General features: G+C 40.8%; 2 protein-coding genes across 2 annotated transcripts; both read right to left on the reverse strand.

Annotated features, from left to right (window-relative positions):
- Nucleotides 1–2,803: 2,803 nt before the first annotated feature.
- On the reverse strand, nt 2,804–10,819 carry tgfb5 (transforming growth factor, beta 5). Its single transcript, XM_020107263.2, has 7 exons — nt 10,311–10,819; nt 8,644–8,807; nt 7,906–8,038; nt 7,703–7,813; nt 5,810–5,990; nt 5,288–5,441; nt 2,804–3,103 (listed from the first exon to the last, which is right to left on the reverse strand). The coding sequence occupies exons 1-7, from the start codon at nt 10,669–10,671 to the stop codon at nt 2,945–2,947; spliced, it is 1,263 nt and encodes a 420-aa protein (XP_019962822.2). The 5' UTR covers nt 10,672–10,819; the 3' UTR covers nt 2,804–2,944.
- A 3,422-nt stretch (nt 10,820–14,241) lies between these two features.
- On the reverse strand, nt 14,242–17,437 carry trmt112 (tRNA methyltransferase activator subunit 11-2). Its single transcript, XM_020111595.2, has 4 exons — nt 17,240–17,437; nt 16,173–16,274; nt 15,687–15,779; nt 14,242–14,650 (listed from the first exon to the last, which is right to left on the reverse strand). Exons 1-4 carry the CDS (start codon nt 17,312–17,314, stop codon nt 14,549–14,551), a joined length of 372 nt encoding a protein of 123 aa, XP_019967154.1. The 5' UTR covers nt 17,315–17,437; the 3' UTR covers nt 14,242–14,548.
- Nucleotides 17,438–18,135: the final 698 nt, after the last annotated feature.

Here is an 18,135-nt window from a genome sequence, read left to right on the forward strand (position 1 = left end):
GGCTCATAATTCAATGTGTTATGTATTTAAAATCTTAAATAAATGAACCAGTCACTACAGCTACAGCTTAGAGGAAATGCAGGAAAAGTATTTTTGTAGTAGAAGTAGAAAGTGGCATAAAATGAAAATACTAGTAATTTTCACATAGTATTGGAGTGAATGTACTTTTACTGTGCACCACTGCTGCTTCCTGTTGACTAATTAGTTTTGCATGAAACTCTGGAGCATTATCACCTCTAAACCACGACCATGACACATTCCACAGTCGAATAACAGCTGCTGTTTAAGTCCTCAGCTGCTTCAGACAGTGTTGTCAGTTTCACCACTATACCACTGCAGGAGCACTGTTGCTATGGTGATGGACCATTTAAGGGCCCTGTTGATCCAGATTATAAAAACTCCACTTTGTGTTTCTTCACCCTCAGTGGTCGGTCTGGCAAAACAGTTTGGGTTTTTATATGCCCAGATTTTCACAGGAAAAAGGGATGAATGTAACTTTGTTTGTTGTTTTTAACATAACTGAGAAATTGCAGGAGTCTCTGCAGAAACATGATTTAAATATCTAACTATAACACTTTTAATTGACACTGTTACAAGAATGTATGAAAAATAAAAATTCATTAAAAAGTCATTGTCACTGCTGTGAGCGTCACAAGTTAAAAATTAAATCTCATTTACCTCCACTGAATATGAAACAAACCATCATTATGTTATCAGAGGTAAATGAGAAAATATGCGAACCAACCGTCCAGTTATAGTGTTACTTTAACAAGCTCTTGCCAGCCAATCAGAAGCCAGTATTTCATGTGGCTGTGCAATAATTTGAGTAATTGCATGAAAACCACAGAATCTGTTAATACATCCACGACTGGACGCTGCTGTGACGACCACATATTGGTCAGACTGGATTGCTTCCTTTTCGGCTAAAAGTTCACTGTCCACACACACACGCACACACACACACACACACACACGCACACACACACACACACACACACACACACACACACACACACACACACACACACACACACACACACACACACACACACAGGTAGCGAGAGAGAGAGAGTTGAGTTTCATATTGACTTAATCTCATCTTCAGAGTTACTACTTGCCTATCCCTAAACCTGAATCTTTACCTAAATTTAAACCTTAACCTAAAAACGTATCTTCAGCTTAAGATCTAATAATTTATATTATGCAGACTTGATTTCTGTCCCCTTAAGGAAGACAAGTCCCCATAATGTGTCCAAACAGATTTAGGTCCCCACAACATGAGTAATACCTGGACCACACACACATTCTTTTATTTGTCTTCTATCTTAGTGAGGACACTCATTGACATAATGCATTCCCTATAGCCCCCTACAGTTACCTTAAGCATCACCGACCTAAACCTCATTCTCATTGTCAAACCAAGTCAAACCGCTCTTTGAAAAGTCAAAATGTCCTCTCTGTAAGATCTATGCTCAAAATGGTCCTCACAAAGACACACACACACGCACACACACACACACACACACACACACACACACACACACACACACACACAGTCACTCCTCTAGATTTAAAATACCTAGATCTCACTTTCAGCAGGGTAACATCAGCTGACAGATGTTTTTCACACACAACACAATAAAATACAGGGGTTATTTTGTGTGCTATCATGCATGACCTCACCAGCCACACACACACACACACACACACACACACACACACACACACAGACTCAAATACACATACTGTACACACGCGCACACAAACCACTTGCATACCAGAGGGTCTATATTTAAAATGAGCCCTGGGGATGTTTTTTATTTTCAGCATTTAGACATTCTATCAAAGTGGTTAATGTGGATACTTGGGTGTGTGTGTGTGTGTGTGTGTGTGTGTGTGTGTGTGTGTGTGTGTATCAGTGAGACTGATGATAAACATAGGTATGACAGATTATAATTATAGCAAAGGAGTGACGAGTCAACAGCTTTTTACAATAAGATAATAAACATACATTCAGAAAATGAGCAAAGTGTGTGATTACAGAATTTTTGAGCCTGACCCAAACAGTTACAAATTTGCTAAGGCTGCAAAATACCACCTTCCAAACTTGTAGCCATTCCAAATGCAGCCCTATCATCCCACGTCTCATTTTCAAAGCCTCTCTTTTCTCTGTCTCTCCTCCCACCACAAATCCCAGAACCTCGAGCAGCAGCGAGAGAGAGAGGGAGTGAGAGACAGAGAAGATGAGGGGAGCATTTAAATGTAGCGTTCCGTGAGTGGTCGGCTCGGTGTCTGGAAACCTTTCACATCCTGTTTACGCCGGGCAGATTTCAGCCCGGGACCGCAAAGGGCTGGCAGGGCCTCTGCCTGGACACAGCTCCTCTCTCTCTTTTCTATCTGATGCCTGCCTCCCTCGCTCCTAAAGATCTCCGTCTGCAAAACCTTTCCACGACGCCTCCTCCCAATCAACACCTTGAAACCTAAAGCAAATAAGCACACGTCTGGCTGCCCACGGCCGCAGCAACACAACCGAGGTGGAATCAAAATCCTGATGAAAAGAATCCTTCTTATGCAGCAGCAAATGTGGCCAAATCACACACAGCCTGTTTTTGATGTCCAAATACAGGTTTAATGCAGCTATGTGTCATATTTACAGTGTCCTATATCAGATGGAAAGTTCCTGAAAATGAAGAAAAATCATCTGATACTTTCTCAAGCTTGAAAAGAAAGGGAGAAAAAAATCCTGATATTTGGAAAAAAAAAAAAAAAACAACAGCGGAAGAGTCTAAAATCGATCAAACTAGATTAATGAACACAGGATCCATCCGTCTGTCCTCGTCTGTTATTCTCCCCCCGAGCGTAGCAGTTTGTTTAGTTTTGTCCAGTAATCATTCCTATACTCTCTGCCCCCCCCCCCCGACCTCTATTTTTGAACTCTCCTCCCTCAGCGGCACTTGCAGGACTTGACGACCATGTTGGAGAGTTGCTCAACACGAGGTGTGCGGCCGATGAAGTACATGATGGTGAGCGGCTCCAGGTCCTGAGGGACGCAGCAGGGCGAGGCGGAGGCCTCAGGGTTCAGCTTGTTGTACAGGGGCAGGATCTGAGGAGGGGACAGAAAGATAAAGGAGAGTTAAAGGACCTGGACACATATTTTTCGCCTCATAATACAACTTTTATGTTTTCACCATTGTCTGCTTGTAAGCAGGATCAGGCAAAAACTACAGGACAAATTATTGCGAAACTTGGTGGAGGGATGTGTTATGGGTCAGGGAGGAACACATTAAAGGTACAGTGTGTAGAGTGTTGTGATATCTAGTGTTGAAGTTGCATGTTGCAGCTGAACACCCCTCACCTCATCCTCTCATTCCAAACATGAAAAAGAACCTGTGGTAGCCTTTAATTGTCATAAAAACTCAAAAGGTGTTTAGTAATGTAAAAAAATATGGCGGCCTCCGTAGAGAGGGTCCTCTCGATGTAAATATAAAGTATTTAAATATAAAGGACATTTTCTGGGGTAAAGAAAAACTACAATTTATACAATTTAGATGAAATGAACTAGTGAAAACATCATGAGGATTATTCTGCATTAAATTTCTGCCAATAGTTCCCTTTCACCTAAATCTTACACACTGGACATTTAAATGTTCAGGAGGTAAATCCAGGAATTTCGTATCACTTTCTTTAAGATTGTGAGATAGCGTTTTTTCTCAATGCATGATTCATCATTGGATCTTGATGGTAAACTCATGCATGTTTCTGGTCATCATTTCTTTAAGTAGATTGGGCCTTGGTGGATAGATGCCCTGCGCCAGTTTCACATGATTTGTGTTTTTGTGCTAAGCCAGGCTAACCAGCTGCTGGTGGTTCAGCCTCATATTCACTGTTCAGATCTTGTTTTTTAACTCAGTCAATAAATAAACCTGTTTCCTAAAATGACTCTGTCTTTGATCAAACCACACAAACACAGTCCTGAGTTGACCTCTCCATGAAAAAAACGCCCAGGAATGTTTCCTCCAAACATTTTGCGTAATAATGATAAAAATACTAAAACCCGTTCACCAATAACGGCGAAATCAAGTTAAACCAGTGGCGTTATAACCACTGACCCTTGTATGACAGTTTGTTTTCATATTTCTTTTTCACAAACTTCTACATGTATGTTAACATCAAAGTCGGGAAAAGTCACAGTGGCCTTTCTGCAGCAAGCTGAAGTGTCAGATAAATATGAATAAACCAGAATGATTTCAGGCCAATGAGCTACAAGACAAACAGGCCATGTTGTGTAACACTTTATGTTCAGCTGCAGGCGTCTTCGAGGTGACAGCCCACTTACGACGGCAGGGTTAACCATGGTGTTTCACTACGACAAACAATCCCTACGAAGCTCATTTAAGAGCAAACGTCTGCCACAGTTTAAGATTCTGTACATTACAGTCTGAACTTCAGTTTGGGCCAAACCGCGGTATTTCCACCACAGAGCTTGAGGAGCTACGTCGATTATTCTGACGTTTCAGAAGTTGTTTTTGTTTGAAGCGGAGGATTTCTGTTTATACGTTTGATTGTGTCTCTGTCTCTGTGTCCATCCAAATTATCAAGCTAAATATAATTTTGCACGTGTTTTTGTTGGTTTAGTTTATTTATACATTTTTGTGATGTTGTGTTTCTCAGCGGCGAGCCGGATACTAAATTAACAAACATAAGAACATATTTGTGCCTGAACCAGGTCATAAAGTACAGGGCTGGATAAGAATGTCTGAATAAGAGTTTTGACTTTTTTCTCTACATCACTTTAAAGGAATAGTTCAGCATTTAAGAAAAAGCCTTGTTTGTTTCACTCCTACAACAACAGGTTGTGGTATCATGGAGCGATGTTTACTGAAGCTATTTCTCAGACAGACACAGGAAGACAAACATGACATAATTATGTTATGTTAATTAGTGAATTTAGAGATGCCAGGCTTTTTGCTAAGCTAAGCTAATCGTTCCCTGACTCTGAATTCTTACTGAGGCAAACAGGTATGACAGTGGTTTCAATCTTCTAATTTAACTTTTGGTAAGAAACAAAATAAACAAAACTACCGCTTTTAAAATGATCTTTTTCTTAATAGCACCTTTCTCCATTTAATAAAAGGAAACAAAGCGTGAAATAAACCATAAGAAATTAATTAGCCAAGTTACTAATTAGGCATTAAGTGCCATGAACTTATACTGGGTACTACAGACATGTTTCAGTCTCTATAAGAAATGAATGTTCAGGTCTGATTATATATAAATGCCCACTCACCATGTTGTAGTGGTTGTTGGCACTCCAAAGATAAGGACAGTTTCCGGCACAGAAGTTCGCTTTGTAACCTTTGGGCTCATGGATCCACTTCCAGTTCAGGTCACGCCTGAAGTCGATGTAGAGCGAGCGCAAACAGCAGCCCTGGTCTGAGCCACTGAGACACACAGACAGACACACAAACACATTTCAGCTCCAATCCTGCTCTTCAACGTCTGGGGCAAGGGCCCAAGGTTGGGTCATGGGAAAATGACCGTGGGTCACCATTGAAGAAGCAGCCAACACAAGGTAATGAGTGTGCAGTGTTGCCAGAGTTTTCCCCTGCAGTGTGAGGTAGACTAAATAAAACACTGCATGCCTGCTGGCCTGCAGTCTAAACACAGGGTCAGCATTGTTACTGCTGCCCCACAATAATCTGAGGAAAAAACTGAAATCCAGATCTCAGAATTATATAACTACGAATCTTGGAAACAGTGTCAGTGCTGTCAGTCACAACCACACACAAGTAGCTGCCTGGCGGCCTACCGGGAGCAGGTTGTGGTGTCTGTGGCAGCCGCCCTCTTCTTGCGGTTCTTCTTGGTCGGGTTGTCGACTCTGTCGCTGGGCAGCAGGGTGAGGATGAGGTGTGGCGTCTTGGAGCTGAAATCCGCCTGACCTTTGACCTGACCGGGTTTTCTGAACTGACGAAGCTGCTCGTCGTCAACACCTACAGAAAACAGGGTGGAGAGTTACAGCATAATTCAAGTAATGCACTGAAGTAGAGGTACTTTACTCCAATATTTCTCTGATAATACTTTACATTACCACATCTCAGAAATAATATATCATTACTTCCAGATATTTGATAACAATTTCCACTGCAGATTGAGATTAATTATACAACGATATCCAATGAATTGATTAAATGTTGACTGCAGGACTTTAAACTATTCACATGAAACGGAGACAACATCAATCATTAGTTCAACTGATTCATGCAACCTGTGACAATGCTGTCTGATTTGGAGCCAGTGTATTAATAGCATGGTTTGTATTTTTGAATTCCTGTGGTTTGCATAATTTGAATGCATGGAAAAAGAAGCACTTCATATACAGTCATAACCACAAACTCCCAGATTCTACAAATAACATTTTGACAAAATATTTCAATGCATGGATTAGAACATGATGTTGTTTCCGAGGCCAGGAGCGAGGGGCTGACTGTTTGTACCTGAGCTCAAAACAAGCTCTTGCTTGTGTAACTGTATTAAAACTTAGGTGTGGAAAAAAACCCTGACTTGACTCAGCTGAGTTCAAATCCAGAGAAAAGTGCCATAATTTGGGGCCTAAATGAAGAAAGGCAGACAGTCTGGTATTCTGTAGTGTCACAGTGTGTAGAAGAGAGGTTTCTCTTTGATTCCTTTTCTACGAGTGACTCACTCGAGGCGTCTTCCAGATGAATGTGCACTTTATCTTCACATTCTGTGACCTGAAGGATTATTAATGTGCAGATAAATCTTCAACAAGTGCTTTTAATGTCCTAACAAAGCCATTTACAACCGAACCTGTGAAAGACACATTTCTCATCTTCAGGGCTGCTGGGATGAGACCGTCTGTGACCTTCTGTCTGATCGATACTGCAGTGTCAGTGTTGTGGCTCACTGCCTGTCATGTTTATTGATTCATTTGTTTTTGTGTCGTGTTCAGTTTAACGGCTGATCTTTGTTGACCAGACATCTGGAAACAAACAACCTCTTCAGACAGGAAAGATTTAAATCTCAAGTCTTCCTTCTGATGTTAAATGTCTCTGTGACGTCAAACAGCTTCTTAGTGAAACCCAGTGAACTCGCTCTCCTGGTTTGAGTGGTGTCAAAATCTTCCCTCAAGCTAAAAATGTAAGTGCACTTTAAGATTTATTGTCGCTGGGGGGGTAATCCAAGCCACAGAAAACCACTTGAATCATTTACTATACATGAACAGTAAACCAAGATTTGGCAAATGCCATGTGTTTTCACTTTTGCTTTTCTTATTACAAAATATTTTGTATATATAATACTTGAGGAGGATGTGTATCTTTGTAAATCAGAGGTGGCTGTGGCTCAGGAGATAGAGCGGGTCGTCCACTAATCAGAGGGTCAGCGGTTTGATTCCACTCTCCATGAATCTGCGTGCAAAGTGTCCTTGGGCAAAATACTAAACCCCAACTTGCCCCTGATGACTGTGTGTGCTACTAGTGTGTGATTGAAGTGTGATAGAGAAAGGGCTGCACATAGATGTATGAATGTGTGTGTGAAAGGATGAATGCCACAGCTATGGAGTGGTCATTAACACTATATAGATGTGCAGTAAGTAATGCTTTGTAATCCAAAGGGATGGACCAAATGCATCGGCATCATACAGAAATAAAAATATACACATGTAAGTTAGACTGCAACAAACCTGCAAACAGGGCCTCCAGCTCCTCACTCTTGTTGGGAACGATGTTGTTGGTGGACGGGACGAAGGTGCAGCAGGGACAATGGACGCCCAGCTTCAGGCCAAGATTGTTCTCTGAAGCAAGAAGAATAGGCAGGATGATGAAATATACAACCATAGCTTCTATGGATCATTATGGGAAACAGATTCCTGGTGCTGAGGCTGACCTGAATCTGACAACCAGTCCTTAACGGTCTCTGTGACGTCCACAGAGATCCAGGATCCCTTTGCCCTCGGCTGAACGGTGCGGGAGTCGATGTAACGTTGAGTGGAGGTGCTCTCCTCGTCTGGCTTCAGCAGCTGACACAGAAAACAGAAGACAGTGATGGAGCTGATGTAAAGAACATCTTCTCCTCCTCCTGACAGGAGATATCATGGTTTCCACTGTGGTTCAGGGGGCAGTGAGTTTATCCTCCATACATTTTATATAACACATGAAAAGCTTAGATCATAACATTGTGTCATTATAAAAACCCATAATAACCTGCAGAACGTTAATCAGACATCCTGGGGCCAACATTTTTCTCTGAGAGGTGTAAAGTGTCTCCTTCAAGCCAACATGTAAATTCATCTTAACTGACAAAGATTTATTATCATAATAGTCTTGTTGGCTTGAAGCTGAAAATCTAAAAGACAATTTAAATGGTATCACGCACATGAACATTATTTTACATAGAGAAAGAGTGGGAAAGATTTCTCTGTGGTTTGATACATACATACTTATACAAACATATTCCTATACAGTATACACTTACACCTGATTCCTCTGCGTGCTTTAGAATCTGCTCCATTAGAAAGAAAAGGGGTTTATTTGGATGTGAAAGCTTAAAAAATGTCTCTCTCTCTAACTGATATTCATGCTGGTGCCTCATGGTCGTGCTCTATGATGACTCACTGCTCTTTACCTGATAAATCTCCACTCTCTGCTCTGAGGCCCGGGCCTGCGGGTTGGGAGCTCTGAAGATCCTGAACTCAGCCATAACCAGGGTGCTGTTGGTCAGGTCGACTCCACTGACATCGAAGTGGACGACTCTGTGGTGGGGGCTGGGTGCTACTGGCTGCACTGCGTCTGCACGGTAAAAAAAAGAAAACACACGGATGACTGAAGCTCCAACAACATCACGCAACTTCTAAAACAATGTTGTATTAGAGTTATTGGTTAAAACAGAGCTGAGGTACTGATGCATTGTCTCAGACATAATTGCTGCTGATGAGCGTCTTCAAAGTAAATGATATGTTTAAGCCTTGTGAGTAAATGTGTCTGTTCTTATGTTTAATACATGGGCATCTGTTGGATACATGGGTTTTACTGTATGAAACATCAGCTGTCACTTACACAGTCTGAATTTAGAGGTTGAACTGTTGCAGGTCTGGGGCACGCTAATACATTATAACTTCATTTCTCCACCCATCACTCATTGTTCCAAACACCCACCCTTCTGTTAGGGATGCAGCTCCACTATCACTCCTGTTTGATGAGGCAATGACAGCCACATATAAAAATACTGTAATTACATAAACTTCTAAAATAGTGCTACTTTATTTTAAAATTACCATTTTCAAAATGAAATTATATAGTTTTTACACCACTACAGTTTGACTTTTTTTTAGTTTCCCTATTTAGCATTCATAAACATCACATACATGCATGTTCATAATACACTATTGTGTAGTTGTATACATTTCATTCATATATGTGTCAACAACTGAAATGCCTGGGGACACTCTAACTGGAAGTACATTAATAATCAACAACAAATGATAATTCAGTAAAATTTGTATAAAATTGTATAAAATTGACAAACAACATTAATGATAAAATGTCCATACTGTTGCTTACAATTAAATTAGAACATGTTAAAGCCAGGTATCAAAATAAGCTGCGTTTAAATGCTAAATATTGGTGATTTTTAGTGAAGTGTCATCAAACATATTAACCATTTGAAATATAGTGCATTCTACAGAATGGACCAAGAGCCAATATTAATCTAATGCCTATGCATGGCCAAGTTTCATTTTTAACAAATAAGTTTCTTTGTTTCATTATATGAGGGAGATTTCAAACATGTTTTTTTTTACTCCTAAACAAATACTGTATATATTTACTGAGTTATTTAGTTAAGTACAGTCTGTCCCCACTGAACACTTTGAACACAGCAGGACTGATGGAGGTGAAGTCTATGATTAATTCACCTCAATCTATCATGTGATTCATTAGAATGATAAATGATCACGACTAGAATAATGTCAGTGGTTTCCAACATGGGGCTCATGACACCAATGTGGTCCCAACATGTGTCTGAGGGTCACGAGATGATTCGAATGATGAGAAGAAGGTTGGTGATAAATACAATTATGAAGAGTCTTCAACATTCCTCCAATATTTGCTCGTGACCAAGTGGATACTTTCATCTCCTCATAGATTTGATATAGCCATGCAATGGTTGTCCTCAGGGTTTAATCTTAAAGGTTGTGGATCATTTCTTATATCATTTCATTTGGATCATATAGTTACCAGGTTCATTTTGTGACCACACACTGAGACCCTCCCACCGCTCCCACAGGGACTCACTTGTGTCAGTAATATGTGGAGGCATCATGTCGATCCTCTGAACCTCTTTGGCGTAATAATCCTCCTCGCTGCTCTCGCGCTCGCACGCGGACTCGGCCAGGCGCGCGCGCTCCTTGAGCAGCTCCCGCGTGCTGTTGTACAGCAGCATGACCTCCGGTGGCACCGGGCGCGGCGGCGGCTGCTCGTCCTCGTCCGGCGGGCTGCGGATGCGGAGCTTGCTGAGGATCTGTCCGCGCACGGCCTCGATGCGCCGCGACTTCTGCGCGTCCAGGTTGATGGTCTGACACGTGTTGAGTCCGTCCACCGGCGACACACCGGAGAACCGGAGCAGCAGCAGCAGAGCGAGGCGCGGGAGCCACATGGTCCGGTGAGAGGGCGGAGGAGACGAGGGTGACTGGGGTGGAGGGAAACTGAGCGGAGCCTCAAAGCCAAACACGAATAGAAGCGTGCGTAAAAGGATTTAACATTTAAACCTGAGGGTTAAACCAATGAACCCCAAACCAAATATCCAACTCTAACAGTGTGTCCTGGTCAAAACAACTAAAACCACATCATTTATTTTGCTGAAGTCATTCTGCAACAATGTTCAATCACGCGACCGTCTATTTTAACTCTAGGCACACAAAGACGCATGGTCGTGTATTATTTAGACTCATTGAATTTAATAAATCTAAAGGGAAATGTCTTCATAAATCCACTTCTTGGAGAGAACTACCTTTAAACTTAATATCACCACCTAACAACCAAACTCCACTGTAAAAACCTCAGATTGAGAGACTGGAAATCTGACGCTCCAGCTCCAGTCTGGTGCGCTCCAAAGCTCCGGTGCGCCTCCGTGCCAGTGCGCGCGCAGTTTCCGCATGAAAAGGTGAAGATATTTTAACTCGAGTCTGTCCTATGAGTCTTTATCCGTCTCCGTCGTCCATCCTCGGATAATTCAAAACAGCTTCCAGGAGAAAAGAGTCATCGCAGGAGCTCAGCCCATGACGCACAGCCTGCAAACAGAAAAACCTGAGCTGCTCACTTCATCCCAGGCTGCTTTTACCTCCACAACACCCATCTGTGCACGGAGCACAACACTGGCCCATGCCCGCTTCCACAAAATCTACTTACAGCCTTCTGCAAGACCCAGTGAGATCCTCCCATCCCTTGATATAGGTAAACAGAGAGAAGCCTGCAGTTATAGGGGAAAAATGTGTTGATTTATGTAGGAGAGACCATGGTGGGTCTGTTAATCCCCCTCAGATAAACATAAAAACACGGAAAAAGTCAGACGACATAAAAATACATGACGCAGAAAAACGTATGAAAGAAGTCCTTGTGCTGTGAATTCAAAAAAAAGAAGAGAAAACTTTACAGTAAATTATACATCCCGGGTTTAAATGAGCTCCAGTGTGATGTCTGCTGTGCTGAAAACACTGAGAGCTGCTGTGTGATGTGACTCCATTATTCTGCAGATCCTGTGTGGGAGAAAAGCAGAGAGGTCCAGACAGAGGGAGTCTGGGAGGGAGGGACTGGATGCAGAGAGAGGTGGTGGTGGAGGAGGAGGAGGAGGTGGGGCGGGTTGCCACCAAAGTGAAGCCAGTGTGTGATTATGTAGGCAAGAGCCATCTTCCTTCTCTCTAAAGCACAGACACACACACACACACACACACACACACACACACACACACACACACACAATTTCTTCCCTCCACAAAAATGCCTGAATCACCCTCTGTCCGCAGGTAAACATCGCATGAGGCCACATCAGACTGAAAGGACCGGTTTTGCATTTTCACGACTGCTTATTCGTTTTATTACAGAGAATAGCACGAGTCCGACTGGATCACTTTCCACTCTCGTGTCAGAATGATAACTATGAAGACAGCTGAGAACTTTGTTTTGAATAAGTGGTCGTTGCTATTGATGTGAATCAAGTCTCTAATCAAGTTCAAGTGAAATCAGATTCAGTCCTCTCTCTTTACAGAGACCAGGAGAGTAATGAATCAAACAGTCCATTTCAATTTCATCAAGCTGGATCAAATTTCACACTCATAGATCATCAGTTTCCTAAATGTGACAATCAAAAGAAAATGGTGAACAACATTTTATCTTACAATGTAAATTAAAGTGGTGATAAAATTCCCAGATCCACACCAAACTTGAATTGGATCTTTTCTGATCCATACTGCCTCCGTCCACCAAGTCTGAATCCATACAGTTGTTTTTTTTGTCATCCTGCATAATATTGTTTTACTGTCTGTATTTGGTTTACATTGTACATATTTCTTTATTTTATTGTTATACTGAATTAGTTATATATATAGTGTGATATATTGTATTTTTGCTTAGTTGAGAGGAGTTGTCCTATTGTCTAAATTATATTAACCTGCAGCCAATGGGGGGCTTTTTTCTAAATCACTTTTGGCACTGACAACATCTTACACTTTGAAAAGAACTACAGATGAGTCAAACATTTGGTGGAAGATGGCTGTGAACGCATCACTACTGGAAGTCACAAAATAAATAGTAACACTAATCTAGACAATTCATTTTATTGAGAGCTGTAGACTTGTATCTGGTTTCACTTGTTAGACTGTATTCCTACACAGTTAGCAGACTTAGCACTCAGGCTAACTACCTCAGAAATATGCATTAACACTGTGTTATCCAGTGTTTTTCCATTTCTTTCTATTCCTCTGACATTTGTGTGAATGCAGCTTTTAATTGTCTGCACACAATTTGTTTATCTCTCACACGAGCGTCTCTGTGATCACAGCAAACTGACGTGAGGTGTCAGAAGGTGTGAGCGTAAACACCAGAATCTTTCTCGATCAAATACATGAATGTGGCAACAACGCCCCCTGTGGTGACTATTTATATTCAGATACTTACTCAAGCTTTTCGTTACATTAATCTCTCAGACTCTGTTGCAGCTTCATATTTATGCACAGATCAGTGCAGTGCTGCGAAACAGACAAAGTTGAAGTGGAAGATTGAGAAATGTGATGCATTACTCAAAGCCACTAATTTCAAAATGCAGCTTTAGTCTGACTCTCAGTGTGATTTCAAGTTTAAACCCATTCATGCCGACACTTAAAGGCTTATCTGAATTTTATTAAAATCCTCCACAGAGAGCCCATCCCTTTTTATCTTTATCTTTTCAGCCTTTCAATCTAGCTCCTTTCTTCCCTCTCTCTTCCTCTTGGGTCTCATTGTTAATTACAGTTGAGGACTCGGAGAGGACTGTTAATCTGTCAGGGGTGGTTTTTATTGCTGCTCTGCTGCCATCCCATTATACCGTTATTATAGTTGCGGGCACAGGCCTGTAATTGCTGTAAGTAGAAGGGAAAGGTAGGAGAGACTCAGGCTGCCTCGAGGCTTCTGGTCAGGGCGAACCCCCTCCTTCATCATCTGTCCTGGCAGCGTTTCTAAAATATAACACTGCCTGAGAACAAACGTGCTCCTGTTTCAACACGAGCGCTGCAACGTCTAAGTGAAAACAAGACACTTCATTTGTTTCTGTGGACCTCATCTCTTTCTTTTAAAAATTCTCTTTAAAAAGGTCAGACACACTGTGGGGTCCTGGCAGGAGCCCACCCAGGTGGGCTGATATATGTATGTGTCTGTTTTAATGTGTGGCTGAGAAGAAAAAAAAGAAAGAAAGACTTCCTCAAAAACAACTTCTTGCCTGCCTTCCTTTTCTTCCTCTTTAACGCAGAACCAAATATAGAGCAACCACTGCCACGTCATCTGGTCCTCAGCACTTTCAGAAACTGAGAGGGCGAGTTGGGGTTCAGAGCCTCAGTCCACACACACACACACACACACAGACACACACACACACAGACACACACACACACAGACACACACAAGTGGAGTTTTACTTGAGCATGTCTGTAATATAACTGAATCCATATTTTCCACAAAAACCTTCGAGACTTTTGGCTGTCATGGAAATAAGGACAGTTTTATTGAAAATGAAAGAGTGAACAGTTACAAAAATAAATACAGATAAAACCACTGGGGGTTTCTCTCAGGGAATCATTTCCATTTGTTACTTTTCCAATCTTCTCCCTCCATTGATAGAATTGGCCACTTAAATGTCAAAACTACAATGAACCAAACAGTGCTGTGCACCAACTCAAACCAGAGTCAGACATTTCTCTTCTCTCTCTCTCCTTCTGAATACCCACAATCCCATCTGAGTGACAGTTATGGGTGAGGTTGTGTAACAGGAAATGTTGAGTGGGTGTTTACGCCTCGTCTTCATTCAGCAGCATGTTGGGGATTCCTCTGGAGATGGGGAACTCTCGTCCTGACTCGGGACACTGGAGACAGCCCTCGATCACCTCCACCTGTCTCACACACACACAGTCAACAATATGAGGCCACCACTAGATGTCATCATAGTGCAAAAATACACATACAGCCAAAAGTATATGGACACTCCTGTTGTCATACTTTTGGTTTGGTTCTGGTTTGTTTGGTTTGGCCTCGGCCCCTTGGTTCCAGTTAAGGGAGATTTTATTGCTCCAGCTTGTGATGATATTTATGACCAGTGGTTTCCAAACCCTGGGTCGGGTTTAATAATAATTCTATAAACTAAAATCCTACTTTTTTTGCAGTTATTGTCTTGGTGCAGTTTCACTCATCCTCACGCTCACAACAACTACAATATATTGGTTTTCTATTAAAGTACATTTTAAGTAACTATGGTAACAATGGACAGGTTACTTGAGCACCTTTTCAGTATTCAGCATGATGTGGAAATATTTAGCATGAACATTATGTTTGTTTGCAATCATATTCCACAGGTCACCTTTAAATTTAATTTAAGCTTAGATGTTAATTGTTGTTGCCTGATATAGAAACAAGTACCTTTGTATGCTTCCATGTGAGAATTCATATTTTAAGCTGTTTTAGTTTTATACAAAAAGTGTCCAACACATAGATATCACATTATGAGCATACTTAGGGAAACAAGGATAAGAAACACACATCAATAATGAAAAGATTGTCTTTGAGTTGGTTTAACAAAAATTAAAAATCAAAGAGCAAAAACTATTTGTAACATTAAATTAGAAAAAGAGCTCTTTGTAAAGAAGTACAGATGTAAATTTAAAGTTACTTGGTTCTTTTCTGCCAATGTTCAAGTCATTTTTAAGCAAAACTGTAAAAGTTCCAGCTTCTTCCTGATCGTCTCTGTTTTCTATCACAGGAAACTCAATATCTTTTATATTAGATTCTTAAACACAAAATAAGACATTTGATGGCATCATAAAAGTCACTGGGACAATGTGAGCGACATTTTTCATTATTTCTGGACATTTTGAAAAAGAAAATGAATTATTGATATAACAAAGGGCAGATTGTTGATGACTGAACTTTTACCTCTAACAGCGCTCTGTGCACTTTCTTCAGGAACTCTTCATCTTTCTCGTACTCTGACACCAGCTCACCCGGCAGGTCTTGCCGATGGCCCAGCTATAGAGAGGAACAAACAGCAGTGAGAACTCAAACTGGTGCAAACTCATCGATGAACATGAGCCTCACGAGTGGAAGTTACTGGCTGGAATATTTGATTTAAAAATACAAAGTCAATATCTGTGATGAGGAAAAAGGACCGCAGTGATCTGAAACCCAGAATCTCAGTGATGAGTAGTGGATGTTTGTTGTCAGATTTTTTGGTTTTCGTTTTGTCTACTACAGAGCAGTCTGCTTTATTCTTAGATTCAACATGAAGCCTGTGTGGCCGTGGGCAGACGTCTCGTAAACATTTCTCCTATGTTCAAACACATAAGTGCTGATGAAACACAGATAAGTCTTGTCCTATGAAGACTGACAGTGACTAAAATTCAAAAGCATGGACGGACTCACCTCCTCTGCAGCCTGGACCAGAGCGCTCCACTCCAGTTTGGGAATCATCCGGGTGACGAACTGAGGGTTGAACTCCACCTCATTCACCTTCACCTCAGTTGCCTTCACACAAAAACAACCAGACAGAAAAAACAACTTGTGAGCATTAACACGCAGAGTCGCAAAACAGCAGCCAGTCCTCAGACATTTATGTAAACAAACGAGGTTTGAAAAATGTCTACATCTACGGCTGTGTGTACGGCTGCAGGGGAGAAGCCATCAAACAGAAACCCCTGCCACCAGGAGGACTGTGTGAGGTTAAGAGCCTGATCTTTACTGAAAGATACAATAACAAACTACTGGAGCGTCCCTGTAAAACCTTTAACACACTCAGTGCACTTACACCTACCTACCTTTTCCATGTGACTGATTCAATGTGACACTTTTTGTCAACACTTTCAGAAGAGGTTTTAATTTAGATATGTGTTCAATATTATTATTTCCTCTTGCGTGTAAAAAGGACAGACAAAAAAATCATGCTCAATTAATTTAGTATATGTAAAATGTGGATTATTGTTTAAACCTGTGATTTTATTCGGTTAGTTTGAGATTCACGAAACACAAGATGGGCAGTTTAGCAGGATATAAACTCAATGGTCACTTTATTAGGTACACCTGTAAAATCTAACACATATGTGCTTTAATTTCTCTGCCCTAGATGTTTTAATTATTATCAGTCATTAGTATTTGTTTGTTTTGTAAATAGTGAAGTACATCCAAATAAGACTTGTCACTATGACTTCAGTATTTCATTTACACATGTCAACCGAAACTGAACAATATAAACATCTGTCAGATGGAATTAAAGTAGAGTTATTAAAGGAATAACAATAAACTGCCCAGTTCGATGTAATAACACTGTACATGTGTCCTCTGTCAGATCCTGATGCAGCTCAATCACTCGTGCCTCATGATGACAGCAGTCCAGCTCCCTGCTGAAGATACAACACGCCGCGTGAAGCTAATGGGATGTGTTGTTACAGTGTTAGCATCGTTAGCAGCGATGCTAAGCAGATGTGAGGAGTTACCTTGATGAGCAGCGGGTATCCTTTAGTGACCCCCTTCACGTGAGACGTCAGCATGTTGTGTGTGAGCAGCTTCATGTTTAAACACAATGAGGATTTATTTCCTACCAACACACACACACACACTCTGAGGCTTTTCGACCTGTGATTCACGCTGCGGCGTTTACATGTGGACCGGAAGAGTTGCGTCACAGAAAAGGTTCCCCGGGACCTTGGCTTCAGCGCTGTTAGTTCCTAGGTCACTTCTGGAGTTTAATAATGTAAATAAATGATTAAATTGAGTTAACTCTGAAATCCAGTCTGGACCAATGATATATATTGTTACAGCATGTTAAGTAATATTAACATTAACCAGTAATCAAGAATTACATATTTGATTTGGTATATTATATTGGTGGATGTAGTTTATAGCTAAAATTTATTAACGTTGAACAGAGATCTGTTATAATTAGATTTTCTGAGGGGTTCTTAATTGAAGAGCTGTCAATATTATTATTATTATTATTATTATTATTATTATCTGAGCCCCTGTCTTGTAGAGTAGTAATGTGGTTTTCAATTAAACTACAAGGTGCACAAGCAAAATCTTTCACAGGGAACTTATAACAGTGTAACCCAGTGCTGGCTATTATACCATACATGACTTTTTTTGTATTTTACATTAAATGATGGATTGTATCTTATTAGTCAATAATCATTTATGTATTTTTAATAGATAACTTCCTAAAACATTTAGAACTATAGCTCTTAAATAAATGTATGAAGTAAAAAAAACATCTGCTTTTGAAATGAAGTGTAGAAGTTTGAAGTAACATAATACTCGCTTGAAATACTCAAGTTAAGTACAAGGGCATATTTAAACAGTGTTTTAGTTGGTGTGTTTTGCTAAATTCCACCAC

The sequence above is a fragment of the Paralichthys olivaceus genome, chromosome 9 (assembly GCF_024713975.1).
Source record: "Paralichthys olivaceus isolate ysfri-2021 chromosome 9, ASM2471397v2, whole genome shotgun sequence".
Taxonomy (NCBI): Eukaryota; Metazoa; Chordata; class Actinopteri; order Pleuronectiformes; family Paralichthyidae; genus Paralichthys; species Paralichthys olivaceus.

What these genes read in the sequence shown, in the direction of transcription:
- tgfb5 (XM_020107263.2), bottom strand. Translation starts at nt 10,671, where the DNA reads ATGTGGCTCCCGCGCCTCGCTCTGCTGCTGCTGCTCCGGTTCTCCGGT. An exon ending in AGAGAGTGGAGATTTATCAG is followed by an intron (nt 8,039 to 8,643) that starts GTAAAGAGCAGT and finishes TTTCTGTGTCAG; the next exon opens with CTGCTGAAGCCAGACGAGGA. An exon ending in GCTGGAGGCCCTGTTTGCAG is followed by an intron (nt 5,991 to 7,702) that starts GTTTGTTGCAGT and finishes TGTTTTCTGTAG; the next exon opens with GTGTTGACGACGAGCAGCTT.
- trmt112 (XM_020111595.2), bottom strand. Translation starts at nt 17,314, where the DNA reads ATGAAGCTGCTCACACACAACATGCTGACGTCTCACGTGAAGGGGGTC. An exon ending in GATACCCGCTGCTCATCAAG is followed by an intron (nt 16,275 to 17,239) that starts GTAACTCCTCAC and finishes TTTTGTGTGAAG; the next exon opens with GCAACTGAGGTGAAGGTGAA. An exon ending in TGGTCCAGGCTGCAGAGGAG is followed by an intron (nt 15,780 to 16,172) that starts GTGAGTCCGTCC and finishes TCCTCTCTATAG; the next exon opens with CTGGGCCATCGGCAAGACCT.